At 41.6% G+C, this 27,467-nt stretch overlaps 1 protein-coding gene across 2 annotated transcripts; it reads left to right on the top strand.

Moving 5' to 3' along the window:
* Nucleotides 1-1,223: 1,223 nt before the first annotated feature.
* cenpf (centromere protein F) lies at nucleotides 1,224-20,704 on the top strand. Of its 2 annotated transcripts, none has more exons than XM_033626731.2 (38): nucleotides 1,224-1,283; nucleotides 2,031-2,206; nucleotides 2,743-2,868; nucleotides 3,057-3,127; nucleotides 3,338-3,474; nucleotides 3,634-3,725; nucleotides 3,807-4,083; nucleotides 4,264-4,466; nucleotides 4,624-4,749; nucleotides 4,870-4,998; nucleotides 5,615-5,737; nucleotides 6,025-6,160; nucleotides 6,242-6,371; nucleotides 6,495-6,774; nucleotides 7,152-7,358; nucleotides 7,648-7,856; nucleotides 8,192-8,321; nucleotides 8,763-9,041; nucleotides 9,151-9,738; nucleotides 10,134-10,307; nucleotides 10,400-11,229; nucleotides 11,377-11,588; nucleotides 11,692-11,830; nucleotides 11,917-12,031; nucleotides 12,185-12,296; nucleotides 12,624-12,862; nucleotides 12,957-13,065; nucleotides 13,690-13,895; nucleotides 14,062-14,280; nucleotides 14,403-14,546; nucleotides 14,752-14,941; nucleotides 15,025-15,122; nucleotides 15,262-15,303; nucleotides 15,547-16,683; nucleotides 17,144-17,273; nucleotides 17,600-18,301; nucleotides 18,842-18,951; nucleotides 19,577-20,704. In XM_033626731.2, exons 2-38 carry the CDS (start codon nucleotides 2,045-2,047, stop codon nucleotides 19,685-19,687), a joined length of 8,424 nt encoding a protein of 2,807 aa, XP_033482622.2. In that variant the 5' UTR covers nucleotides 1,224-1,283; nucleotides 2,031-2,044; the 3' UTR covers nucleotides 19,688-20,704. The 2 variants fall into 2 exon arrangements, with proteins under 2 accessions (XP_033482622.2, XP_033482609.2); XM_033626718.2 differs by having other exon boundaries at nucleotides 12,618-12,862.
* The last annotated feature ends 6,763 nt before the right edge of the window (nucleotides 20,705-27,467 follow it).

Here is a 27,467-nt window from a genome sequence, read left to right as displayed (position 1 = left end):
CTGTTTCTGTTTCAGAGATATTCCATTGTTGTTTGTGGTACGCTTCTTTGAGTCAACCCAGTCAAAGGTGTGCTCTAGGTCTAAACCTAGAAACAGCAGTTGTATAGGTGAATAGACTACAGTCAGTTTAGTAGACATCATAACCTCCTGCCTCTCTACAATCAGTTGATTCGATTACAAAGCATCTGTAAAATGATTTAACTCCAGGGAACTGTTACTGTCACCAGGTAGCTGTACTGCTACACTGTAAGTACTGTGTCATCGTACCAGGCAGACCATTTTGTGAGGTAATTAAAAGGATAACCCTTTTCATTAGTCAGCCGTGCAAATTTTATGTATCTTCAAGGTGAGGCTCTTGAATATTTTAGCTCCAATATGAAATGCAGTCTCACGTCTCATGAACTTGTCGTCCCAACGTAAAGTTTGTTTAAACTCTGACCACATCCTATAATGCAGGAAGTAACGAGTAGGTGAGTAAGAGTTGGCATTTCAAATTATGTCTCTCTGTGGATGACATCTTCCTAACCTAGGGGTGTCAAACTACAGCCCACTGGCAGTCCACCAAAGGGTCTAGTCCAGCCCACTGGATGACTTTACACATCTAATATTGATTCACTTGTAAAGGATAAGAGGTGCCAGGTTTCAGAGACAAGCTAAACAGTGATGAGCCTACTTCATTTAAAATGTCAGTTTAGAGGCTTTTCCACCCTGACTAGAATACAGTTCTCTAAAAAAACAATACATCAGCTACTTAGTGTGGTCATATTTATAGAAATTGCACATTGTGCAAATATATTGACATTCAGCAGCTTCAGCACAAAAAAAAATCTGTATCAGACTTATATATTAAGACTATGGTGGAACCCTATTGTTAAGGCACTGCCAAAGCTATAGATTTGTAAATGATTTGTAAAGCACAGTGTAAGTTAAGATGCTTCCTTTATATATTCCACTGTAGTTTGGTGTGGTGATGCCATCATTACTACACAGCAGTGGAAATGTATGGAAATAAAAAAACAAACATTATTTTTTTATTTTATTTTATTTTATTTTATTTTATTTTATTTGCTAAACCAGATCGTGTTTTGTATACTCCAATACGCTGGGTGGCGGTATGCACCTAAAAGCTGGTATTGCAATCCGCCATAGCACCCACAGAAGAAAAAGAGGAACTTGACTGACGTCACACACTAGCCAATGGGCATGCAGCTGCGTGGAGTTTGAATTTTCCAACGAGAACAACCCAAACAGTCCGAGAACGATAAAGACACCTCGCGCCCAAAGTAAGTACAGCTCTCTTTAATTTTAACTTTTGTATTATTAATTTGAGAGAAAACTAAAGTTAACACATGTGTCAGTTCACAACACATTTATCATCTCCAACCGTTAACTGGTCGAACTTTGCGTAAAATTTACTGTTTGTCAAAACCACGATGAGCCCCGTGACGTTAACGTTAACGCTAATATTAGGATATTAGGAATAACGTTAGTTCAACAGAAACAGTTGTTGTTGTTAACGTAGCGTTTCAAATTGACGCTAAATTGAGTTCGTTATGCTAAATTCACAATGGTTGGTTTGTATCGTTGGTTAAAGATAACGCTTTGATATAACGTTAACCAATGACGGTGGCTAACGTTAGCATACTTAGTCTCAAAGTAAACGTTAACGTTACTGTTATGTATGTTTTTACAAATAAAGTGTCGGTGTTATGCATCAACACCAGGCTTAGGAAGCCAAACAGTGTTTTTGTTATTTCTAGTAACGTTAATCAATTACAAATTCACCTGTGTCTAATAACCAAGGTTTTTTGGCATTAAAACTATAGAAAATGTGATTTACCTCTGAATTCTCTCAGGCCATTGTTGTACTCTTGTTAGGACAAAAACATTGGTTGTCATCATATGTTTTATACTTCATGTTATCACACTAACGTTACTCATTGGTCATATAGGTGTCATTAACAAGCTGCTCAGGCACTGTGCAGAGCAATATTGTGTTTCCCCCTTCAAATAAACTGATGTGTGTGTAGTCAGGTTATAGACCATGAGCTGGGCGGTGGAGGAGTGGAAGGATGGACTTCCAGGGAAAGCCCTGCAGAAGATCCAGGAGATGGAAAGCCAGCTGGACAAACTGAAGAAGGACAGGAACCAGAAACAGTTTCAGCTGGATTCCCTGGAGGCTGCCCTGCAGAAACAGAAACAGAAGGTCAGTGTTCAAGAGGAACAGATGAGTGGACTGAACATAGGTTAATTGTGCAGATGATTCAAACAGCATTTAATGCCTTGGGGAAATTACTGTTGCAGAGTAAGATAAGATAATCCTTTATTTGCCCCACAGCAGAAATGTGCACATTACAACAGCAGAGGGATAGTGCAAACAGGAAGCATCAGTAGAAAAAAAGTACAAAACAATATATAAGTATGTAAAATAAGTAAACTGTACAACACAAAGCAATATAATATGTAAGCATCAAAAAGAAGCAGAATGTAATACAGAGACAGACTGAATGGCTGATTTGACACTATTGACTGATGGATGTCTAGATATTGCACAATTAACATGTCCTAACAGTAGTGGAAATTGTACCTGAAAAAAATACAGACACACAAAAGATTTGGGGGGGGGGGGGTATCCCTCAAACCAACAGTGCTCATGGAAGTGAATGCCTTTTTTGAGCAATAAGTCTTCCTCTCTGTTTTTGACAAACAATTTTTTAATCCTCCTTGTTTCTCCCTCTCCAGGCGGACAGTGAACGTAATGAGACCTCTGCTTTGAAAAGAGAGAACCAGTCTTTAGTAGAGTCCTGTGATTCTCTGGAGAAAGCTCGTCAAAAGGCTGTCCATGACCTCGGAGTCAAAGAGCAGCAGGTCAGTTACGTATGAGAGAAAGAAAGAAATATCTGCTGCAGTTTATTGCTATTCAGTAATTAGATCACTGATAATCAACAGCCAGTATTCAAATTCTATAGATACTCTTGAAGCCAACAAATGATGTATTTATAAAATCAGATGTATTGGAAGAAAAAAACATATCTAATTCCTGTTTCTGAACCCAGGTGAACTACCTGGATGGTCAGCTGAATTCCTGCAGGAAGACCATAGAGCGACTGGAGCAGGAGCTCAAGAAGTGAGTTCAGTGTCTGTTGATATGCATTTTTATGTAAGAAGAGAGGGAGACTTTATAATGTAGCTCCTGTGACATGTTGCTTCGTCAAGTCCTGAGTTAGTCATGCTTAATATGAATGGATTATGAACTATTTGACTTGTTGGACAGCACTGAAATTATGACTCCTGAATGACTGTTAATGCTTGTTTTGTTGTCTTTCCATCTGCTCAGGTACAAAAATGAACTGGATCGTTCGCAGCCTGCTGGCTCTTCCTCTTTGTCATCCTCCTCCTCTGACCTTCAACCCTACAATACTCCACAGAAAACTTTTGCTACCCCAGCTCCTGTCCCAGCCTACGGAAAGCAGGGTATTTCAGTTTGTATTTATCCTGTCTAAAGTTCCTGCTATATGTATTTCGTAAATCATTCTTGGGGTTTTTGTTTATGGGCCAATGACTCGTGTCTGAGTGACTCAGGATGAGTTTGTCATTTTGCCCTAACATGATGTTTGTATTTGCGTTCCTTAGATAACAGACTAGAAGAGCTTCAGGAGAAATACAGCCAAGAGGTGGAAGAAAGAAAAAGGCTGGAGACTGAACTCAAAGTCCTGCAGGTCAAAGTGAGTACATTGTTTAAATATATTTATCATGTTTGTTTGTGTTTTGGAGTTCATGATGTTGACTCGTCTCTTCTCTTCTAGCTGTTAAGTCAGTCCTCAGTCAGTGTGAGCCACAAGGATATTGCTGCCCGCCAAACTGGATCGTCCATATTCCCATGGCAACCGCAGGATCAGGGCCAGAGCCGCCAGTCTCACGGAATGGAAATGGAAACACCTCTGAAGAGGCGGGGAACATCCCTGTGGGATGCCCACGAGGAGACGCCTATCAAAACCAGCCAGAGGATGAGCTCTACCAGAGCAGTGCAGAGTCCGGGTGGATCCTCCCAGCAGATGGAGCAGCTGAAGAGCATCAACCAAGGTGGACTATTTATAATTTGTTTTGGTATAACATCTTTTATAGTGTGTTTTACATGAAATATTGGGGAGCCTATTATTTTGCACATCTACTACCACTGAAGAATGTAGCTGGTTTGTTTGGAGTTAAATACCCTGATCATGTCCAGCAACAGGACTTAAATTTTTACTCTTTTTTCATCAGAGCTGCGTGGCCGTGTGTCAGAGCTGGAGAGGAATCTGTCCACTCAGGAGAAGGAAATTCGTAACCAGGCCTCCAAACTGCAGGAGCTACAAACCCAACTGAACCAGGCCCGCAAAGACCTCACTGAACGGGAAAGAGACCTGGCTAAGACCAGCCATGAGCTGACTCAGGCCACAGACAGACACCAGCAGGTTGTAGCCAAGGTAGGCTTCGATGATGAGTACATTGACACTTTATTAACACGGGATACTTATTGTTTGTGTCCTATTTCTGCTTGATAACTAAGTTTATAGGTGCTAAGACAGATAAAGACAAGAAAACATGCAAATGACTGACAGAGATTCTGCTTATTGTTCTTAGTGTTCATCAGTTGAGCAGAAGCTGAAGCAAGTCTCAGAGGAGATGAGCTGTCAGAGGCACAACGCTGAGAGCTGCAAACGAGCCCTGGAGCAGAAACTCAAGGACCAAGAGAAAGACAGTCAAAAGGTGCAACAACCTGGAGTCAGAACATCAGTATCAGACCTTTAATGCTTGTAGGTTTTACTAAATATCATAAATAAAAATGTATCTTAAAATTTGAATCTGTCTCTGTTATATTTCGTATAGGAGCTAGCCCAGCTGCAGACGTCTCGCAAGGCTTTGGAACAGCAGCTGGACCAGACCAGAACCAAGCTAACACAAGAGATCCAACAGTCCAAAAAAGACCACAATGTACTGCAGGCTGACATGGAGAAGGTAATTTGGCACGTATCCAGTCTGCTCTTCCTTCATCTACTCTGATTCACTCTTTCTTCACACAGCCAACAACTTGGATAAGCTGGAAGTCACTGAACCCTCTCTGAGGGTTGTATATAAGCTTCTAGTCTTGTGATGTGTAGCTAATATGATTGGCTGCCTCAATGATGCTGCTAATGTCCAAATTTATTTTGATGTTGGCTACAAGAATGGCTGAGTATGAGACTCAGTTTAGGCGGAGTGGAATACAGTTTAGGGTGTGGTAGTGTTAGATGCATTTACTGTGTTTTCTGTTGCTCCACTTGTGTCCTGTGCTTCACCTCTGAGAGCCTGTCTGATGCAGTATTAAGTATTTATGTTTGTATGCAAGGTCTGCAAACTGCAGGCAATGTAGAGAACGCTGACTTTAACCTTTTCAGATCACATTTTCTGAAATGTTTGAATGCTTAAAAAAAGGAAATTCAGTTGTAGTCTCAGCTGTTTACATCAACTTCTGTCTATTGAAGGGTTAAGGGCATTTGTACCTGGCATTTGTGTCACACTTCTCAGACTTTCTGCCCCTGGATGTACGTCTGCCTTCTCATCGTAAGTCTTCTCTGCTCTTGCCCCTTTATAGATGTGCTTCCAGAAAAGCCAGATGGAGAAGGAAGTGGAGGAGCATAAACAGAGACTGCTGAGGTCAGAGCAGAGCCTCCAGGCCAGCCAGACCAAAGAGCAGGACCTCCGCAAGAAAATGGAGGTGGGTTGCTTTCAGTAGCATATTCACCTAATGTTAAAATTTAAAGGTTTCAGTACGTGTTCATTTTAACACTACAATTAGGTCTTACCTATTTAACATTATTTTTCTCAGTTTTTTCTTTACGTCTCCTTCCACCTTTTTTCTCACACAGTCATCCCCACTATCTGTCAGCATCTTTTTTCTTTTTTTTTTAAATATACTTTATTAATCCCCCTGAGGGGAAATTCAATCATTCAGTCATTCTTTGCTACCACTCATGTTTTCTCTACATGTCTTCCTCCCTTCAGGAGCTGCAGAGAGAAAAGAACAGTGTGACTGTTCAGTTGGATCAGAGCAGCAGGCGCTTGAGTCAGCTGGAGGAAGAGAAGAAGAGCGCAGACCAGAGCTTCAAACGTACCCAGGGATTACTAGATGACCTCAAAGGTATATTCCTTGTAGGAATTGCAATGGTAGCAGTTATTTCAGAGAATCTCAGTTTTTAATTTGTTTGTTTTTGCTCTTTAGCAAAATCCGAAGGACAGGCGGACGAGCTGAAGAGACTTCAGTCCAAACTGGAGCAGCTGACTCAGGCTTCATCCAGAGAGCTGGAAAACATTAAGAAGACACTTTCTGATGCAGAGACCAAAAATGACAAGTAAGCATAGTTTTACGGTAGAAAAGAACAATGCTGAGTCACGCTTTGTGAAAGAGTAAAAAGCAAACTGTGCTACATGTAACTTGCTCCTCAATCATCATAAATGTATTTATCTCACTGTAGATCCCAGAATGAACTGCAGAAACAGAAGCAAGAGACAGAGAGGCTGACCAACAGGCTGACAGTAATGGAGAAGGAGTGCCAAGAGCTGAAATCCAATCTCACTGCAAGTCAGAGTGAGACTAAGGAACTGAAACAAGAACATGAAGCTCTGCTGGAGTGGAAGAAAGAAAAGGAGACCTTGATTAATGAAACTGAGGCTGTGCAAAAAGACCTCACTGACAAAATTGGCAACTTGGAGAAAAGTCTTGTCTCGCTGAATGAAGCTAATGATGAAGTTAAGGTAAGGTGCTATGGTTCCTAATATATTCACTTAAGTTATCAGGAAAGATAAATCACACAGTTTATCCAAATTGCTAAGCCTGTGTACTGAACATAGGTTGTCATTTTTTGCACACAGACACATAGTGAAATAACCTGTTTGTTTAGCTGCCCACCCCAAAATCTGTTAAATGTTGGGTTTACAAAACCTTGAATGATTCCAGTTGCACAGAAAATCATAATTAAAGATGACAATTTGTTCCTTTAAGTCCATTTGTTTAAAAAAAAATCTTTAACCCGTGTTGCCCACTGCATTTCGGATGTGTTGTATTATTGCCATTAATTACCGCTTGCTTTGGAGATTCTGTGGGCTGAATACATTTCTGGTCACTATTGTAGAAGCAGCTCTTGAGTGCAGAGGGAGAAAAGGCCAGTCTGTCTGCTCACCTCGATTCATTGAAGGGAGAACTCCTCAACAAGAGCACAGAATTGGAGGAGAGAGAGCATCACTACAACGAGCTCCAGTCTAAATTCTCTGAGGCTGGACAGAAGCACACCAAAGACCTGGAGAATGTCGCAGTGCAAGTGGCTCAGCTTGAAGCACAGGTGATTCATTGTATTTGGTTTATTTGTATTTTATTTGTATTAATTGTACATGTGAAATGTTGAATGTGTTAATTGAAAAACATGGAATTCCTCCTCCTTGTTTTGTAATGGAATTAGACAATAAACTACTTTTCTGCGTCACTGAATTACACTGTAGTGTTATTGAGATTTTGGTCTTGGTAGCAGCACAGGATACCCAATATATTAAAAAAATTTGACCGGACCTCAAACAATAGAACTGATAGTTGTTGAGTAGTTTAATCTGGTGTTTACTTTTTCCCCTGTGCAGGTCAAAAGTCTGGAGTTGTGGTTGCAGAAGGAAATAACTCGAGCAGAGCAGGCTGAGAGGACCAATACAGAGCTGCAGGAAGAGCACCAGACAGCCTGCGACCTGCTTCGCTCCAAAGACCAGCTGGTCGAGTTGGGACAAGCAGAGATCAGCCAGCTGAGAGAGAGCCTGGTTCAGGCCACTGCACAGCAAGAGGAGCAAACTGCCAGGTGGGAGATTCATTTGTTGTTGTTGTTGTTGTTTAGTTAATAATTTTAATTAACTCTTTTTCCAATACAACATCCTACCATTACAAACTTTCTAAAGTTTAGTTTTTGCTGAGACTACGTCTAAGAGGAATTATTGCTGCCCTGTGTCACTGTGCAACATAAGATAGCAGGATTTCAAAGTATAATACAGCCACAAATAAATACTTAGGAGTGAATTAGTGTCTTATCATACAAGTATGATATAAAAACTGTACCTCCATTGAATACTTTGGGGAAACTTTAACTATATCTTGCTTTTAACATGCATCATCTCTGTTTTTGGTGTCTAACTTCAGGTTGGCAGAGGAGAAGGCTGCCCTGCTGAAACAGTGTGAGGAGAGTGTTTCAGCAAAGGCTGAAGAGGCTGAGCAGCTCAAGCTGCAGCTGGAGGAGACTCAGCAAGAGATGCTGCTCACCAAAAATCAGGTGTGCTTGAAGTGGAATGCAACAGAAATTATTTTAAACAGATTACCAGTTATTCATCCTTTTTATACATTCGGCAGTGTTTTCTTTTTGACTTTTTTTTTTTTTTTTTTTTTTTGAGTTGATTCACTTTCATGGGCTTTTTTGGTGTATTTATTTATTATGTTTTAATGGTTTGCAGTATATTGTCAGGTACAAAATGATCTCAAGACCAATAAGTACTTTATGATCAAAGTATCTTTGCATTACCCAACATTATGTCTTGCACTTGCAAGAAGAAGAAGAGGAGTATTATGACTGAGTGTTTCTAATTTCATTAGCAGATTTAAGCTATTTTGCTGACCTTACAATGCTCTGTGCTTTTGCATTATGTTGGGTACTTCTTCCTTTCTTTTGTCTTACCCATGAAAAGCCATATAGTTAAATCTTCTCTTCATGTTTCAGGTGAGCTCGACAGATCAGCTCCTGAAGGTCCAGGAGCAGCTGGGAGCTGAGCTGCAGAGACAAATTAAGACACTGTCAGACAGTGATGAGGAACACAAACAGATGTATGAGAAGAAAACAGAAGAGCTCAAGCAGTTAGAGGAGGAGCTGAAGGATCTGCAGAGCGACACAGAAGAGAAGGAGAGGCAGCTCAGAGAGGCGGAAGCTCAGATTTTGTCTCTAGAGACGGAAAAGGCTGAGCTGGAAAATGTAATTCAAGAGACCAAGAAAGAGGCGGAGGTAAATTATTGTACTATTTAAAAAATGTATTATGTTTAGTAGTAGATTTTTACATATATACAATGTTCTGTGCTTACGAATAATAAACTTAAATCTATTTCTTCTGAAGAACCTCCAGCAGGCTCTTACTGAGAAGATCAACAACCTTCTGGAGCAGATATCTTCCTTAGAAGAAGAGCTGACTGCAAGCAAAGATGCAGCAGAGAAGGTTCCAGTCTTGAAGAATGAACTGGATGTGGCTAACCAGTCCCTCGCTGACCTTAAGAAGAGTCTAGAAGCTCTCGAGACGAGTCACTCCTCCACTCTTCAAATCAAGTCTAACTTGGAGAACACCCTTACAGAGAAAATCAATCTGATCTGTACTTTGGAGAGAGAAGTCAAAGAGCTCACAGAGAAGATGAGCAAAGAGTCTGAGAGTCACGCCTTGGAGGTTGAAAGCTTCCTCAACAAAGAAAAGATCCTCAAAGAGAAGCTCGAAGCCGCTAAGAAATCAGCAGCTGCTGCTAAAACAGAAGCCAGTTCTCGACGGGAGGAGATCAGGACCATGAAGACGACTCTGAAGGCTGCTTCGCGCGGCATAGAAGAGAGAGACGGCACGATAAAGAGTCTGAAGGAGAAGCTCAATGAAGCAGAGGCAGAGCAGACCAAAACTTCAAATCTTCTGAAGGAGAAGGTGGTTGCCATGAACAAAATCAAGGTTGGTTACTGATTGGTTATGTTATGTGTCCACAATCTTTATACATAGAGAGGAGACAGTGATATATTATGTTAGTTTTGCCTGGAGTATTGTAACAAATGGATAAATCAGAAGAGGTCATCTTCCCAAAAAAATGGGAGTGAAGTCGGTTGAAAAAAGTTGGACAAAAATGAGAGTGCTGCTGTACTTTCACTCCACCTGGCATTCTGCTGTTCTCTCTGTATCCAGAGTACGCTCTTTTGTATGTATAACTAAAAGGTGTTTATTCCAACAGAGCTCCTGATGAACAGTCCAGCTCCAAAAATAAAACTCTATATGTGGCAATAAATGCTGATAACGTGGTGTTGGTAAATGAATGTGTTGGAAATCTTGTTGCTTTTTTTTATGTCATAAAGGTGCAGCTGGAGATGCTGCAAATGGACCTGGAGGACAACGAGACTGCCATGACCTCTTTTGACAGTAAGGTGGAGGAGCTGAAGGGAACCATAGAATCACTGGAGGCTCAGCTGGCTCACAACCAAACCCAGATGTCTGACATGGAGGCCAGACTGGAGGACAGCAAAGCCCAGGTAGAGTCACCATCTTACAGAAAAGTCTTATCAAAATCACTTAATTTAAATGTGTCTCATCCCTAATTGGATTTAAACTCTAATTTTTTCAGGTCTCTGTCTTGGAAACCCGGTTAGAGGAGGTCCAGTCCCAGAACTCAGTGCTGGAGACACAGTTTGTCACAGCCAGGGAGGAGCTGATGGAGAGGAGCTGTGAAATAACGCGTCTGGAAGAGGAGGCTGTCAATCAAAAACAGCTGGAGGAGAGCGTTGCTGCTTTAGAGTCTAAACTCAGCCAGACCACAGAGGAAAATGTCAAGTTAGAGAAAACTCTCAGGCAGATAACTGAGGGCAAAGACAATGATCTTAACCAGTTACAACAAGAGAAAAACAACCTTGAGACTACGCTGAAGCAGGTAACAGAGGACAAAGAGCAAGTGGAAACTGAAATGATTCAAGTAAATGCAGCAAAGAAACAGCTGGAAGCCAGCTTATGCAAGCTGTCTGAGGAGAACAAACAACTGCAGACCAGCATTCAGAAATTAACAGAGGAAAAGCAGAACATCGATGCAATGATTGTGCAGAAACAAGAAGCTGAATTGACCCTTAAACAGGTCATCGAGGAGAAAGCCCAACTAGATGTTGCACTTAATCTGATGAACGAGGAGAAAGCCCAACTGGAGGCTAAACTAAGTGAGCTAACCTCCGAGAAAGACAACTCTGTCGCTAACTTGAATCGAGTAGTTGAGGAAAAGCTTCAGCTGGAAGTGAACTACAATCAACTGACCGAAGAGAATATCAAACTACAGTCTAGTATGAACCAATTATCTGAGGAGAAGCTGCAGTTACAGGATAGCATAGAGAAGCATGAAGCTGAAGTGGCTTCACTTAAACAGCAGCTTGAAATGAGGGACAAGAAGACCGAGGAGGAGAACAGAGAAAGGTACGTGTATCTTTAGTTTAGAAGTCACTAGAGTTAAAATTGTCTGTATGTATGTATGTATGTATGTTTTTGTGCCTAATTAAATGTTTTGTTTTCTACTAACTTTAGCTGGAGTAATAATAGCATCAGTTTCATGTTGTATTACAGGAGCCAACAGTTTGAGGCGGAGCAGGCAGAACTTCACCAGAAGTTGGCGGCCTTACAGACGGAGCTGACTGTGTTCAAGCAGCAGTACGACTCACTGCTGGAACAGGTGGGCCAACAACAGGGCCTCATACAGCAGCTCTCAGAGTTGCAGGGAACCCAGAAGCTGGGAGATGCAATCGGCTACATGGAGTCTGAGGAGACAGAAACTGTTGGTGAGCATAAACCAAAACTAGATTAAAGGTTTTCATGAACCACAGCTGCTGCTTCAATTTGAATACATACATTTCTATTAAATGATCTGTAACGTTTCCCCAGCTGAGGCATCAGGACAGACTGATGTTGAGCCAACACTTGATACAAGCACCAACTCTGAGTCCATTCCAGTAAAGGAACAGCTGAGCACCATGATGTCTGAACTGGGTGAACTTTCCTTCCAGTCTGACGAAGCCTTCAGGTACAATGAGCTGTATGATGAGAAAAAGCACAATGTATGTGCTTTATTACATGATGTATTAATCTGACTTCCCTTGACCCTGCTAGTGAGGCAAAGCTGGTGTTGAAGGAGGACATCAGTGAGCAAGAGATGATCCAGGAACAACTGCACGAGGAGCGGGAGGAAACCACTAGTAACAAGGAGCAGCAGTCCTCAGAGCAGGTAATACTTCATGTCCTTTAGCCCTGACGCTGGCATGGGGTTAAGATTGGAAATATTTGCTTTATCATAAATGTAATCAGATAGTTGCTACTGATTTCTCTATTAGAAAGGAATGTTGTGCATAGAGTTTTAATTTTGTCTTCTCTCTTGCAGCTTCCTGAAGACAGCGGTACTGCCAGAGATTTCCTTGGAAGTAAACCTGAAATCACTGAGCTTTCTCTGCCATCGTCCTCCGTTGTTGAGACAAGAGAGTCAGAATCCTCTGGTGAGTAATTAAATGGTGCTTATGACTGCAGTTTCAATAATTGGGTGTTTTCTTGGGTTATTGACTTTGTTTCACACTGCCACTTTAGACTCATGATTTCAGCATTTTCTGCAAAAATGGTGGTAATTCAACTTGTGAAGGGGATCCAAATTTTTGAAACTTAAAAAAGTAAAGCTTTGGGCTCTTGCTCAGGCCAAGATAAATGTTACAACCCATTTTAAACTTCCAGGGACTTAGGCTTGACAGTGAACACTGATCAAGATGCAGTCTGATACACACTATGAAATATTTGCTCAAAATTTGAGTAATGATGTCTGTCAGATACAGAGGCATTCCAGGCACAAGACCACTTCACGGAAATGATCCCAAAACAAGAGCTCCTGACCCTGCGCTCAGAGTTTGACCTGCTGAGGTCTGACCTTGCACTCAGAATGGAGCTGACCTCCGAACTGGAAGTCCAGGTTCAGAACTTAGAGGAGAAAGTTCACGCAGCAGAGGAGCAGGCACAGGGTGCGGCACATAAGCTGAACATCGCTTTGGAGGAAAAGAAAGACGTTGCTAAACAGGTAGGAGGAATAACTTGCAGAAAGCCCAATACCACTTACATATCGGTAATAAATATAATTTTACACCGACTGATGCTGTGTGCTCATTTTTTAGCTGGCCCAGCTGTCAGAAGAGAAGGAGACATTAACTCTGCAGCTGCAAACAGCTAAATTCCAGCTGGCTGATGTTATGGAGATGTTGGAGGGACTGGAGATGACCAAAGGTAAATATTTTCCTATATTTTCCTCCTTTTCAGATTACAGTTTATCATCCCCTTCCTGCCCTATCTGTGTCAAAAACTGCAGCTTGTTGTGTTGGCTGTGTGTCACCCCCTCATCTGTGAAGCACCACTTCTCAGTAAAATTACTTTTGACTGTACTTGACCGTGCTGATCTACTCCAGCAATGTGCCAACACATACTTGCAGACCCTTTATGGTTCGCAAAAATTCTCCTCTGTGGTACCCAAACAGCACCAATGGTAATCAAGCTGAGTAGCGAGCTACATAAAGCAAACGCAGTTTAACCATGCGACAGTGGACATCAAGGATCAGTCAAAGCATTGTGATATAAATATTAGTCATACGTTGCATGCCACCTTCAGAGTTCAGTGCTGATGCAAAAACAAACGTGGTCAGTTGTAGTGAAGTAGTTTTATTTCAGCAACCCTTCAATAGTGGTTGACCTCATTTGTCTTATTCACCACTGTGTATTTTTATTCACATTTGGTGAGTTATAATTTTGGAGCCTAAATTGAACAACATGTTTAATAAAGGAACATGCAGTCTTTGTCGTCTGTATTGTGTTATTGGACATTTGTATTGATTTGATATTTTCTTGTTTCTGTAGGTGGATGGGATGAGAAATTCCTTCAGCAGGAGAGTGAGCTGAAGAGGGTTCGCTCAGAGAAAGCCAACCTGGAGCAGCACATCCTGGGCATGGAGTCTGAGCTGGAGACCTTCCAGGGGGAAAGGACCAAACTGGGGGCTGAGTTGGAGACACAGAGGAGGACTTGTTCTGACATGGAGCAGCAGATAGAGACACTCATGACAGAGGTGAGCACCAAAAGCTTACATGCTAAAACATCAAACTACTATGTATAAGGGCTAAGTTTATGTGCATGTATGGGAAAACTATCAATTAAAGCAAGACATGATTGAACATGGTGTGTGTTTTTTTTAAGCTTACTGATCAATCTTTTAAATCTTTCTGTTCATTCAGACAACCCAGCTGAGGTCTGAACTTGTGTCCTGCACCGAGGAGCGAGATGATCTGAACCAGTCTTTGAGCCAATGGAGAGAAAAAGTTCACAGTCTGGAGAAGACTAACTGTGACACCAGAAACCTAATTTCCATCCTAGAGGATGACATCAGAGCAGGGAGGAAGGAGTATGAAGCCCTGCAAAGCAGCATGGAGAAACTGAAGACAGAGAGGCAACAGGTATGTACATGAAACATTAAAGAGTTTGGGACCAGCGCACAATCCTTTGTGTCAGTTAAAATACCTGGTTTCTTCTGTTGCTGATTTTTGATGTTTCATTCCATTAACTTCTTTCATTACAGCTGTTGGAGCAGATTAAGACACTGGAGCAGGCAATATCCCAACAGAGTGGAGAGAGAGAGGAACTTATCAGGCAGCTTGACAAGATCAAAGAAAACCACACCTCAGCCAATCACAGCACTGAGTCCATGGTCGGCACTATAGAGGTGAGGGTGTTAAAATTTAATGAGAGAACATGTTTTCTCAAAGCTTGCTCTCTATCTGGTCAGTTAAAGTCAATATAAAACGTTTTGTGTTTTACAGAGCATTGGCAAGCCTTTAGTACGGAGTGCGTGGACTAATAAACCCTCAGAAAGTTCAGATGCGGTTCAATTTCTCATCCTCTTTATTGCTGTCCTGTTTTTCCTCAAGGCTCTAAAGGGAGAAGTGTGCCGTCTTTCACAGTCTCTGGAGTCCTCTCTACTGGAAAAAGGAGAGATTGCCTCTCGTCTGAACTCCACACAAGATGAGGTCCGGCAGATGAAGACTGGCATTGAAAAGCTCCAGGTCCGCATTGAGTCGGACGAGAGGAAGAAAAAGAAGATGGGAGAGCTGCTCAAAGGTGACTCTTACTATGATATGAAGTTGCACATAATCTTGGCTTTTGTGAGGTGTTGATCTAAATGTGACTCTCTACCTCTCTAGCTGCCCAGAGGAAGTCTGACTCCCTGCAGGATCGCATTGATGCCCTAGAGCGTGAGAAGGAAGATGTAGAGCAAAGTCTAGAGGACGCTGTGCTACAGGTATTCTGTTGTAAACATGGCTTTGTCAAAAGAAACAACCACTACATCTGCCTGGATAAAATTCACATGTGGGGGTTAAATAAAGGCTCAACATTTGCTCACTTAGTATTAAAGATAGATATTTTATTCTCTTACACAGGCCGAAACAGACAAAGCTGATCTGGAGGAGGAAAGGAGAAAGGTACATTCATATTCATATTATCTGATGCCCTTTGCTGTGTGTCTGTGATGGTTTTCTTAATGTTCTAATCATAATAAACATGACTGTCATAAACTAAGCAATGTATTAATCAGGTTTAATCTTCCCTTCTCTCATGCTGCTCTTTTCCTTTCCATCCTGATTTTCTCCTCCACCCTTGGTGTGTTTCCTTTTACAAACTTTCTGCTGCTCTGTCCTCAACCCTCACCATCTCCTGACCCTCAGGTGGAGGAGGAGAAGAGCGAGCTCAGTGAAGAACTATCCAAGCTCTCAGCCACGCTGGACAACCTGAGATCTGAGAAAGAACGCATGGAGAGAGAGCTGGAGGCAAAAAACAGAGAGATAGAAGAACTGAAGATCGCTAAGGAGGAGCTGGAGAGAGGGTTGGAGAAGGCAGAGGTGGACAGAAGAGAAGAAGAGGAAAGACAGAAATTCAGGGTAGAAGAGCTGGAGAAAGGAATGAGAGAGGAAGCGGAGAGGCAAACGAGACAAATGGATGACCTCCAGGCACAGCTGGAAGCCTCGAGGCAGAGAGAGATCAGCCTTGAACAAAAAAGTGCAGAAGCTGAAGGGGAGAAAGAGAGAATGCAGTCTCTGCTGGTGGAGATGGAGAGAGAGAAAACGTGTCTGCAGTCCTCTCTGGAGGCTTGGCAGATGGAAGGAGAGGGGCTCCGTTCTCAGGGAGCAGAGTGGGAGAAAGAGAGAAATAATCTGAGGAACAATATTGAGGCCTTGGAGGAAGAAATTAAGGAGTTTAAAACACTCATAAAAGTAAAAGAGGAAGAGAGGGAACTGCTACAGAAGGAGGCAGAGCAGAGACATGCCTCAGAAAAATCCATCTCGTCTGTTATGGCTGAGAAAGAACAGATAGAAGAAGAAAATAGACGGCTGGCAGAGGAAAAAGAGAAACTGCACTCAACCCTGTTTTCAGTGGAACAAGAGAGAGATAATCTGCAGTGCACTCTTGCATCTGTAGAAGAAAAGAAAGGACGACTAGAGCAAGACAGGGAGGCGTTAGCTGATCAGACAGAGAAGCTTCAGTCAAGCCTCTCCTTGGTAGAAAAGGAGAAGAGTGACATGCAACAAACTCTGTCTTCACTAAAGGAAGAGAAGGAAAATATAGAGGAGAAGAACCAGAAGTTAGAAGCTGAAAAACAGGAATGGCAGTCATCCCTTTCTGTGATTGAAGTGGAGAAAAATAACCTCTCTGTAGCTCTTTCTTCACTGGAACAAGAGAAGCAAAGAGCAGAAGAAGAGAAAGAGAAACTCAGAGAAGAGAAAGAGACTCTTCAGTCTACAGTGTCCTCTCTGGAGAAGGAGTTAGAAACATGCAAGCTGTCTGCGGCACAGCTCAACAAGCAGGTACACACACAAATAATCCATTCACCACGTCGATTTAAAGCATAATCACTAGTTTACTTTTACCTGTTTGTGTCACCTTCAATCCTGTAAAAAAAATTTGAATCTAACACTATCAGAATGGGTCGCTTAAGTACATGCACTGTTCAAAACAACAGGTTCATAATGTCAGAGCAGCAGTTTCCACCAGCTCCTCTTAAATCATCCTTAAAACAGCCTTGAATGAGACACGAGTGAGGTGATGCATTCACAGGCTTCAGTGGGAAAAGTAAAATAAACTACACTGGTGTCTTTTAAGAAATTGTATGGCCTCTGTGACTGTCCAACCACTCGGCATGTATCAAAAAATTAGTGAAATGACCCTACACACAAGATATAAGTGAGAATGACATCTTGTTTTATTTATGTATGTATTTATTTTCCACATGACTAAATCTTTATACTTTATGTCCACCCATTTCAGGTGTCCGAGCTAACATCTCAGGCTGCTCGTCTGTCTAAAGAAAGAGACTCCGCCCTGAGCAAGATGAGTCTTTGGATGAAGACCTGCAAACAGCTGGAGCAGGAGAAGCAAGAGATGTTAAACAGCCCAGGTGTGACAACACATCTAAAAAATTGTTTTGTGTCATTTAAAAAGCTTTGAATTAATTAGATCTTTTGGTCCATTCTCGGTTTACAAAATAAATTCCAGACAAAGGCCAATAATATGAAAAATATAGATGATGGAATAATTATGTTTTATTATATGATGCTAATTATGATTTGAAAGATGAGGGTTGATTGTCTTAAAATTAAAAATATCTGACGAAGGATGACAGACTTAAATGCTCCGACCTTCACTGCCTGAAAACATAAAGACTGACTCTTTAGAAGGTACAGCTGAATAATTTCGTAAACATGGGTCACATTTGTTTTACAGCTGACGGAAAGAGCAGCGAGGAGGTGCAGTCTGACGTGAACCAGCTGAAGATGGAGGCCGAGAAGAAAGAGAAGGAAGTGGAAGACCTGAAGACTGCCCTGCAGCAGAAGAAGGTGGAGGCAGAAGAAAAAACTAAAGAGGTGGAAGAACTTGAGGCTGCTCTCGAGGGAAGGAAGAAGGAGTTAGAAGAGAGAAACGGAGAGCTGGAGGAGATGAAGAGTGAGCTGGATGAACTAAACAAACTCCTGGAGGAGAAAAGTACGGAGGCAGACGAGAGCATGGATAAATACTGCAGCCTGATGGTTAAAGTCCACAAGCTGGAAGAGACCAATGATGCACTGACGACACAGCTGACGCAGCTCACTGCTAACCAGCGTCCTAAAGAAGCTAACATCCACTCCAGCAGCACTGACAGTACTCGCCCCCGGCGCTCAGGAAGGAAGTCTACCTCTAAACATCTGGAAGAGAAACTGGATGACAACACTGAGAACATGGCTCCTTCAACACCTCAGAGGTCTCCTCAGGGGTCATCGTCAGGGAAACGGGGTCATGGTGACATCAGTGATAAGGACAGTGCCCAGGAGGCCCTGCACAACCTGACAAAGAAGATCAAAGCCAACACAGTGACAACACCCAAGCCAAGAACTGAACAGGAAGACGAGGAGTTCAGACCAGAGGGACTTCCTGAGCTGGTGCAGAGAGGTACGTGTTGGCTGTTAATGTAATGTAGCTACAACTGTGTCACAAGTTACCAACACTGGAAAAAAAGGCACCTGTAGTTTTCTGTGCCAGTGAGTTCCAGTGTGAGTCCTAGTTTTAGTAGTGTGCCCTCTCATGTTAGTGAGATAGAGTTTGATTAGCCTCTAACTTGAATAGTTAGGAAAATGTTATGTTTACAGGGAACTTGCACTGTTAAAATGCTCTGCCTTAATTTCTATTGGTTTGAAATACTGTATGACTCTTAGGCAGGGGTAATGTTTAAAAGAGAGTACTTCATTTGATACCCATAATGTGAATGGAGTGGTGTGTGTAATACAGCCATACTTTCAGATGTTATAGCACGCTAAACTTCCAGCTCCATCAAATACACTGTTGACTTCACCACACCACAGACTGTATGGGTTGTAGCTTTTGCTAACTGTTAGCATCATATAGCTAAGCTTACCTAACAGGTTTAACAACAGAGTCGAGCCATTTCAGTGTTGGTGCCAGTTTGTTTGAACTCATCTATTGTACTCTCAGGTTTTGCTGATATTCCTGTGGGCGAGGCCAGTCCGTTCATCATGAGGAGAACCACAGTAAAGCGCTGCAGTCCTCGACTGGCTGCCAGACAGACTGCACCTGACGGCAAGGTGAGCAGCAGCAACCATCTCTTTCTATCACACACACACACACACACACACACACACACACACACACACACACACACACAGTAAAATATTCCACCTGTGCCGTCTATCCCCAGCAGTCAGCAACACAAAATGAACATACACTCACTAGTCAACAGAAATGGTGAGCTCTTAAATGCAGTGAATCAACTTCATTAAGTTGTTTTCCTTCAACACTGTGCCTGCAATAATGTTAGTATCGCTGTTTCTTCTTGTTTGTGTGTTTAAACTGACATTGCCCTCCATATTGAGGAAAATATCAGATGACCCAGAGACCAAACTGAAATATAAAAGCTTCCCTCCAGACATGTTTAAATATGTAAAAATACTGGATCTGTCCTCGCACCTCGCCCACCACTGCTGCTTTCACAGTTTGAGGAGTGGAAGAGTAGTGCGATGAAGTGAAACACAGGTGATTTAGTTGTAGAGAATGTAGAGGTTTCTGATCAAAACTCAAGAGGACTGACCCACACTGATGACTGTGTCCCTTTGCATGTGTTTAATCCAGAAGGTCACCTCCAATCTGGTTGTGGTTTTACTCTCACTCTCTTAATATTCTCGTCTGTTTCATCTTGCTCTTCCTCCACAGGCTTTGGGGCCCATACCCCTCCAGAGTCCCTCTGCAGACAGCTCCAACAGGAAATGTCTCTCCCCAAGTGGCGGGGAGAAAGAACAAGCAGACAACTGTCATGTCCAGTAGATTGATGTACACACATGCACACACACATACAGTCATGTACTTGTGATTTATTTGTAGAAATGTACACGTGCACACTTATAGATACACAAATCACACTTCACTTTTTATACAGTGAACTTTAAAGTAAATACATGTATTTAAAAGGGAGCAAACTAGACAGTTATATAACATTGGAATTCTTCTTTTCAGTGGTGTTCCCCTTTAAAGTTAAGTTAGTCACTTAAGATGCACCTTCTGTCTACCTGGGGGTGGGAAGTTAGCTGGACGTGTGTGTGGATGTGTGACTTGGTTTTGTTTCCCATATCACTTTCTTCCTGGACTGCAAAAGACACAGCTGCAGTCCACCTGTCATTCTCTTCATTTTATGTTGGTTTAAAAGTTAAACTCATGAGAAATAAACCACTACCCAAAGAAAGATGAAGAGGCAGGTTAAAGAGGAAACTCTACCACTACCTTTTATCGTGCTATCTTTGGTGATTTTAATGTAACTGTGTCAGATGCATTATTTTTCTGAGTGTTTTAGAACGAATGAAACTACGATTGTTTTGTGATTCCTCTGAATGTAAACCCGGCTGGTTTGTTTGTTCCTCCATCGTCATGTCTTCACTTTGTCACACTTTGTCTTTTCCACAGGTTGTACTATATTTTCTTTTGTTCTGTTCTTGTTCTTCACATGTGTGAGAAATGTCCTGAACTTTGTACATAGTAGATGATATATAACAGCTATGCATCATCCATCTGTCACTCCTGTAATATATCGCCTGATCGCTAATGGCAGCTAACTCAGTTTTTATAGATTTTTCTGCTCTGTCTTTTATACTCTAGATTTTTTTTATAGATAAAGTCAAGAAAAGTTTTGTTAAACTTTTTTCTTTTTAATTTTTGCAGCAAATATTCAAACCAGATCTGCATTTTATACGTTTGTTTTTTATGTAGTTACTGATCATTGTAAATAGTTAATGATGCCTCATAGCTCATTTCCCCCTTTTTTAATACTAAACCTTAACTGCTTCATAACTGCTTGTGTGGTCTCTTTGTTACAAATACACGGGTGTCTTAACTTTGTTGCTATAATTTGATAACTTGAAAACATACAGGAAGTCACGGGAAGCACATGAGAGTATTAACACGTGAACATGCAGCTGTAATACAGGTACACTCTGCCACCACAGGGTGGAGAACCTGAGCCATGTGGAGAGAAGCTGTTTGAATGTAGAGCAGTGTGATTTGTGAGTGTGGCAGTCAGTGCAGGACACATCTTGATCCGCCAAGTGCAGGAAAAGAATCTTATAAGAATTTCTTAAGGACAGAAACCAGTGAAGCATAAATTCAGCTCAAGCAACTGTGCATGTAATGTGTGAAAGAAATGTTTTGGTTATTTTTGCTCCAAAGATGATGATAATAGTGTACGATGCCAATTTAGACGTCTAGATTTTCCATGACAGTGGGAATTCTATCGTCTGTGTGAAGTCCACATTTTCGATGTTACACATTTTTAAACCTAACACTGTCTTCTTACTTTTTACTTGCACTTAACCTATTGGCAAAATGCAGATTAACCTACCTGACTCTAATAACCAAGTTCCCACATGAAAACTACCTCTGCACAGGACCACACATATACTACATACCTTTACACTTACCTGCAGTGCTTTAATAAGAAAAAGATGATTTATCCAAAAATCTGGTTTAAATTTGGTCAAGAACTTTTCAAGATAATGTTTTAAAAACCGTTACATTCAGGGAAGTGTTGTGCTGTACACTGATGGATGTGTTGTTTACGCAATCAGATCTTCATTTTGAATTTTAGAGTCAACATATCATTTTCCAGTGCACCTTTCCTTACTTCACACCCTGCAGGATGTCGGGCCACAGATAGTCTCGCCACCAGACAATCAGAGATCTCCGCCTTTAGTTAAACAAAGCGTCTAAAGACTGACTTGTGAGTCTAGGCCACAGAGGGCTCCCTCCAGATCTGGTTAAAGTCCACATGTTGATCAGGATACACCAGCTGTTCTCGGCCTTTTCAATAATGCACCTCCTCATTCACACACCAATTTTAAAGCACACCAAATTAGCATTTGCTCATGAAGGACACAAGGAAGTGTATTTGTGTAATATTACAAAAGATGATTAGGAAGCAAATTTCCCTGTGATGGAGTTTGGTAATCATACGGTAATTCTGTTTGGCTTTATGAGGTCGTCTGTGATATTAAAATGATAAGTGACGGGCTGGTCTCAGGACTGCTGCATCAGCCACAGCCACTGTATTTAGATTGAGTTTTACAGTACAACTTTGCAACTTTACAGACACATTAAAACAACTGAAATGTAAGAACAGCTGTTGAAACAGTAAAAACAAAAAGCATTTAAACAACTGAAGAGAAAAACAGCTGAAGTCAACACCACGTGTTCTTGACTTAACTCCCTTTTCTAAATTTTGGGCTTTACTTCAGATATTCACCTTTTAATTAACAGCAGCTTATTGCATGTCAGCGTCCCCCAACTTAAACCATTAAGTGTCCTTCATGCTGACTGACTGTGACAATACAAACACATGGGAACTGTGTCAGAAATGATGAGTGGCACCTCTATGGGTGAACCTTTACGACACATCTAAGGAGCACTGCTTTGGATCAATAACATTGATCTCCTCCTCTGATGTTAGCATTAGATGTATTGATGTGTGCCGACCTTTTGACCTCTTGTTTTCCTGAGGACATGCAAGGACACATTAAGATGGGATACAATAGATGTTTATCGGATTCCTGCTGGAGCGTCACTGAGGTTTCACATTCACCTGGTTTGCTCATTCACTTGTGTATTTCCTGTCTTCACTGCCTGGCAGTGGGTGAAGGGGCAGCAGGGCATGCTGGGTTATGGGAACAGAGAGGAGACGGCACAGTCACACACCTCAGAGCGGATACCGTCCTGCTCTGATGTCTCTGGCTGGAGCTGTTAGCGGAAGCTGCAGTGCCAGAACCAACTCTGGACGAGGACACGGGAAATGAGGAGATGGGTGCGCTGAGCTGTGTTATCACTGGCACTCAGACTGGAGAGAGTGTGTTTGTGTATGCATGTGTGCGTGTGTGTGCGTGTGTGTGTGTGTGTGTGTGTCTGTCTTTAAACTTGACAGACTGACTGACCGTCGATCCCCCTGCTGTATGCATGATTTGTCCCATTCTTCACCCGGCAACACTGTGTAAGCAGCAGTTCTCAGGGCCAGAGGAGAGTCACCGACAGGAAGTGTCGACCAGTTTGTATGAACAGGACGGAGGGGAAGAGACAAAAAGACGAGTTTAACTCATGTAGTGCATATAAGTTACTTTAGTAACTAAGTGATGTAATCTACAGTGTTAAAATATAAAACACAGGTAGCTTTTTTTTTTTAGAGGGACTGAGGCGTAAATGTACGCAGCAATGTAGCACATGGATACCACTTTCAAGTCACACGTTATGGAGGGCTTAAAAGTTGTAAACATTGGCTTTACAAATGGTTAATGAATATTTTACTAAGGCTTTATAGACCATTATTATCTAGCAATAGGAAACCTGGGTTGCCAGGTTTGCAAAAAACCCTGTCAGCTTTTTAGCTATCAGACAGAGTGTTTAACCAGCAAAAGCAATGTTTATTTGACAGGTCTTCACTGATATTTAAAGCATTAGTAAAATATTTATTTACAGTTAATAAAGGCACAAGTAAACCTCTATAAATTCTCAATAAAAAGGTGACTTATCACAACAAACTCTGAATAAGGCAGCGAGAAAAAGAGCTGACACTGAAAAAAGACTAGTCAATGTCAGGCTGTCAGTGAGCGGAACAGAACAGATATAGACACAGACAGATTACGACCAGGTGTGATGAACAGTCAGCTGACACCACTAATTAGATGAGATCAACTGTGAGGAGCAGAGGCCTGACACTAAATTACAATGACCTGTCCATTGAGTATTGTACTATTCACAACATCCTCAAACACAAATGTATGATGGCAGAACATATACAAATGAACAATGATGCACCCAAGATAAACTTGGTCAGCCCTTGTCGGCTTTTCTAGGGCCATTCGGCATGGTGTATTAACCATGGTTAAGCCCGTTGGTGAGTGAAATTACTTTGTTTGGCAGTTCAACTCAGTGCACAAGAGGAGAAAGTAAACAAACCGCTTAAGTCAAGAGCAAGCAGATCGAAAAAACCCAAGACGGTGATGGCTACGATACAAAACTCAAAGCTTCAAAATGGGAGACAAGAGACAGACTTTTGCTCCCTAGTATGACTCAAGTTCCAAGTTAATAATGCAACCTGCAACCTTTTGTTCCATCCTCCCCACCTGATAAACTCTTTCAAACCCGATGCAACCTGTTTGTATCACAGACTTTCCCTTAAAAACTGTCACCTCCCAGTCCAGACTGAGATTTCTCAAAGGAAAATCACCTGGGTCATTTTCTCAGACTTGACAAACAGTTGATTTCACAGGTTCTTTGTGACAAGTAGATAAAAAATTGGTGGAGTGGCCCTTTAAAGTGAACCAAGTCTTCACATAAAGCCCAACAAAATCCAAAAAGAAACATGGCAAACCACCACTGTAGTCTTTATGGTCTTAATATCTGGTCTATGTGATGGGTTGGCATGATGAAGTTAACTTGTTAACTTAGGTTCGGGAGCAAGGCCACGCCTCAACCACACCTCTGATCACCTGCAAAGCCTACTTATACCTGGTCAACCCATTCTGCTCTGTTTGTCTCAGATTTCTAGACCCACCCTCCCTTTCCCTTCCCTTCATCCATCATCCTCCCTACCTCATCCCTACCAACATTCCTTCATCCTCTCTTCCCTTCTCCCCCATCTCTTCTTATTCAATCTGGTGCATACCTCTCCCATGTCTCATTCTAGGTACCATCTTGGGGGCCTGTAAAGTGAAGTTACAGCATGGCATCTGTGGCAGGTTAAATGAAGCACATGTCCTTTTGGAGTTATAGGAAACAAAGTCTGTGTGAATCAGTTTGTGCTGTCTGTCTGCTGTCAGGGCAACTTGCCATGTCTGAGTTGTCTGTGAGAAGAGACAGTAAGGCCAGAGAGAGGAAGAGAAGACGAAAAAGGATCTCAGATGGAAAAAAAAACTAATAAGTGAGTAAACTGGAAATTAATTCTTGCAAATGCTTTTTTTTTAGAGGGAAATAAAGGAGCATGTTGGATTGACTTCACACTGAAGCTAAAGCATGTCTAACTCTCACAGGATTGCCTCCCTGCACTCATCGTCTCCTCTTGGATGGAGATATAATGTTCAATTACACACACACACACACACACACAGAAGGGGCTATTTTTAATAACTGATGTCCCCAGGTATTTTTCACAGCACCATTCTAGCAAAGAATGGCCTCAACATGCACCGAACTAAAAATAGAAACCAGAATGAGACCAACATAAAAGCCACTGGACGCTTCAGTTCATCTGTAGTAACAATGTTTTCAAACATTAACTACCCTCAGGGAAATTACTTTCAAAGACTTGTGGTGCAAATATAGAGCTGTGGCAAAGAGGCAAAAGAAGATAAACACCAGTGCTCTCTGCTCCATGAAGGTTTGAAGCATATCTTGGTGTGGCAGGATGGACGAGGGGTCAGTGAGGTTGTTCCACAGGGGTCATACTTCTTACGGGGCCAATTCACCCAGATTTTAACATCTCGGCTACTGAGGCTTATTTAACTGTGGATAGTTTTAGGTGAGCCGACCTTGGCTGTCGAGCTGGGCTCTTACAATGGAGAAAATGTCATGGTGAAATGAGCCAGCATACTGTATCTGTGTGACTGTGTGCTGTTGATTCTGGTATGTACTTCCTGCTTTGATAACTTCACCTCACGCATCATAAGACCTGCTGCACTGGCCAGCCACACTCATAATTACTCAGTGGTTCACCAGAGTGAACTGTGTGAGAGAGGATGCTGATTAATGTGCTTCCAAATATCTAATAAAACAGAGTTATGATGGCAGTGGTGAGAATAAGTTTGTCATTACATGTCTGAAAGAAATATTTAAGCCCCTGGAATTTTTTCCTTATCATTTAACTCTAAATATTCATGACTAAATAAGAAACATGCAAGGTTAAAGGACAAAATGGTGTTAGTTATTATTCAATTGGGTGTGGTTTGCTAAGATTTGAATAACAATGACCAAACGACCCTTCAAATTTTTATGTTAATACCTCCCGATTTCTGCACAAAGATGCATTGCATCACCTTTTTCCAGCACAGAGATAAAGAAATACAGACATCTTTCTTGTGAAGGCCCGTTTAAAGCAAGCCTAATTAGCTAGCTGCCCATGGAGGTACAGGCAGCTATCACTACATCACTTTGATGCTGAAGAAAACTTCAAAACAGGTCAATTCTGGAGTTACAAGGAGCAACTTTTTTTCTATGATTTCTAGGTGGATTTATGGGAGTTTATTAAGAATGGGCATCAAGATAAGTAGTGCCAGTTTTACACAAATTGCAGCAAATAGCTGCTCAAAAGATTTAAAATCTAAATTGCCTATGTTGGGTGTGTGTCACAGCCTCTGCTGCAGCTCTAACTGTTGACCACACTGAATCAGGCCAGAGACTACAGTAATGAACTTCCAGTTTTTTTCAGAACATCAGCATGCACCTGTCCCTCTCACTGCATGCAGTATCTCTGCCTTACATCTCTAAGCATGGGCGGATTATAAGACTATGGGCCCCTGGGCACAGAGATGCAAAGGGCCCCAACATCTCTCCTACATAGGAGCAAGACACAGACTCTGTGGTAGTTTTGAATCTCTTTATAGCTGCTGTCTTTGAGGTAATTTTGTGTCCCTTTGTGGTTGTTTTGCCTGTTTTTGTAGTTATTTTGTGCATCTTTGCAGTTCCTTTGCATCTCTTTGTGGTCATTTTGACTCTACTTGGTCTGTATTTGTTAATTTGAGTGACATTTTGCAAGTGAAGGCCACGTGGCCCTCTGACACCCTGGGCCTGTGTCTGGTAGCGCCATTCAGTAATTCATTCATGTCTCTTAGAGCAATTGAACAGTCAACTGAACAATCTGATTTTCTTTCAACTACTCCCTTTGCTTCAGTGATGTAGAAGTGTACTCCAGGGTGTTTCTGTACACTGTGACATCACCGTTGGGTAGGTTATACATGTACAACCCATCAGTAATGCTGGGTGGGCTTAGAGTTACAACAGAATTGAAACTTTAAACCAGTAATCAAACATTGCTTTTAATCTGGTGTTAATGAATTAAATGGGGAACTATGCTCATTTTCAAAATTCATACACGTTATTCCTATGGTCTAAGACTGTCCAAAAATGTTAGTAAACATGAACAACTCTCACAAATCCCAAAACTGCTGCTAAAATTTTGTGATGTCATAGGGAAAAATAATATAAAAAAAGAAAACAAACATTCTGTGTGTACACAAAATCAGTTTCCCATTCACTGTCCGTGGAGCAGCTCCAGATTTTATACCCTATGACATCATAAGTTTGAGACTTACTTCTCTGGTTTCTGGCTAGATAGAGTGAGAGAATAGCTCATGTTCACAAATATTAATTGAACATTCCTCTGCCACAACAATAACATATTGGAATTCTTTATTTAGGTAGTGTTCCCCTGCAGGTGTTGCACATGTTAGCAGTAATTCTGCAGCATTGATGCATTAAGTGATGTACATGCTGTACTATATGAGTAATTTAGAAAATTTTCTATCATGGCTGAAACATGATGTAGTACAACAACTATTAAGTTTAAACATTTTTGTAA

The sequence above is a fragment of the Epinephelus lanceolatus genome, chromosome 2 (genome assembly GCF_041903045.1).
Source record: "Epinephelus lanceolatus isolate andai-2023 chromosome 2, ASM4190304v1, whole genome shotgun sequence".
In the NCBI taxonomy this organism is placed as follows: domain Eukaryota; kingdom Metazoa; phylum Chordata; class Actinopteri; order Perciformes; family Serranidae; genus Epinephelus; species Epinephelus lanceolatus.
This window is presented reverse-complemented; position numbering and strand designations above follow the sequence as displayed.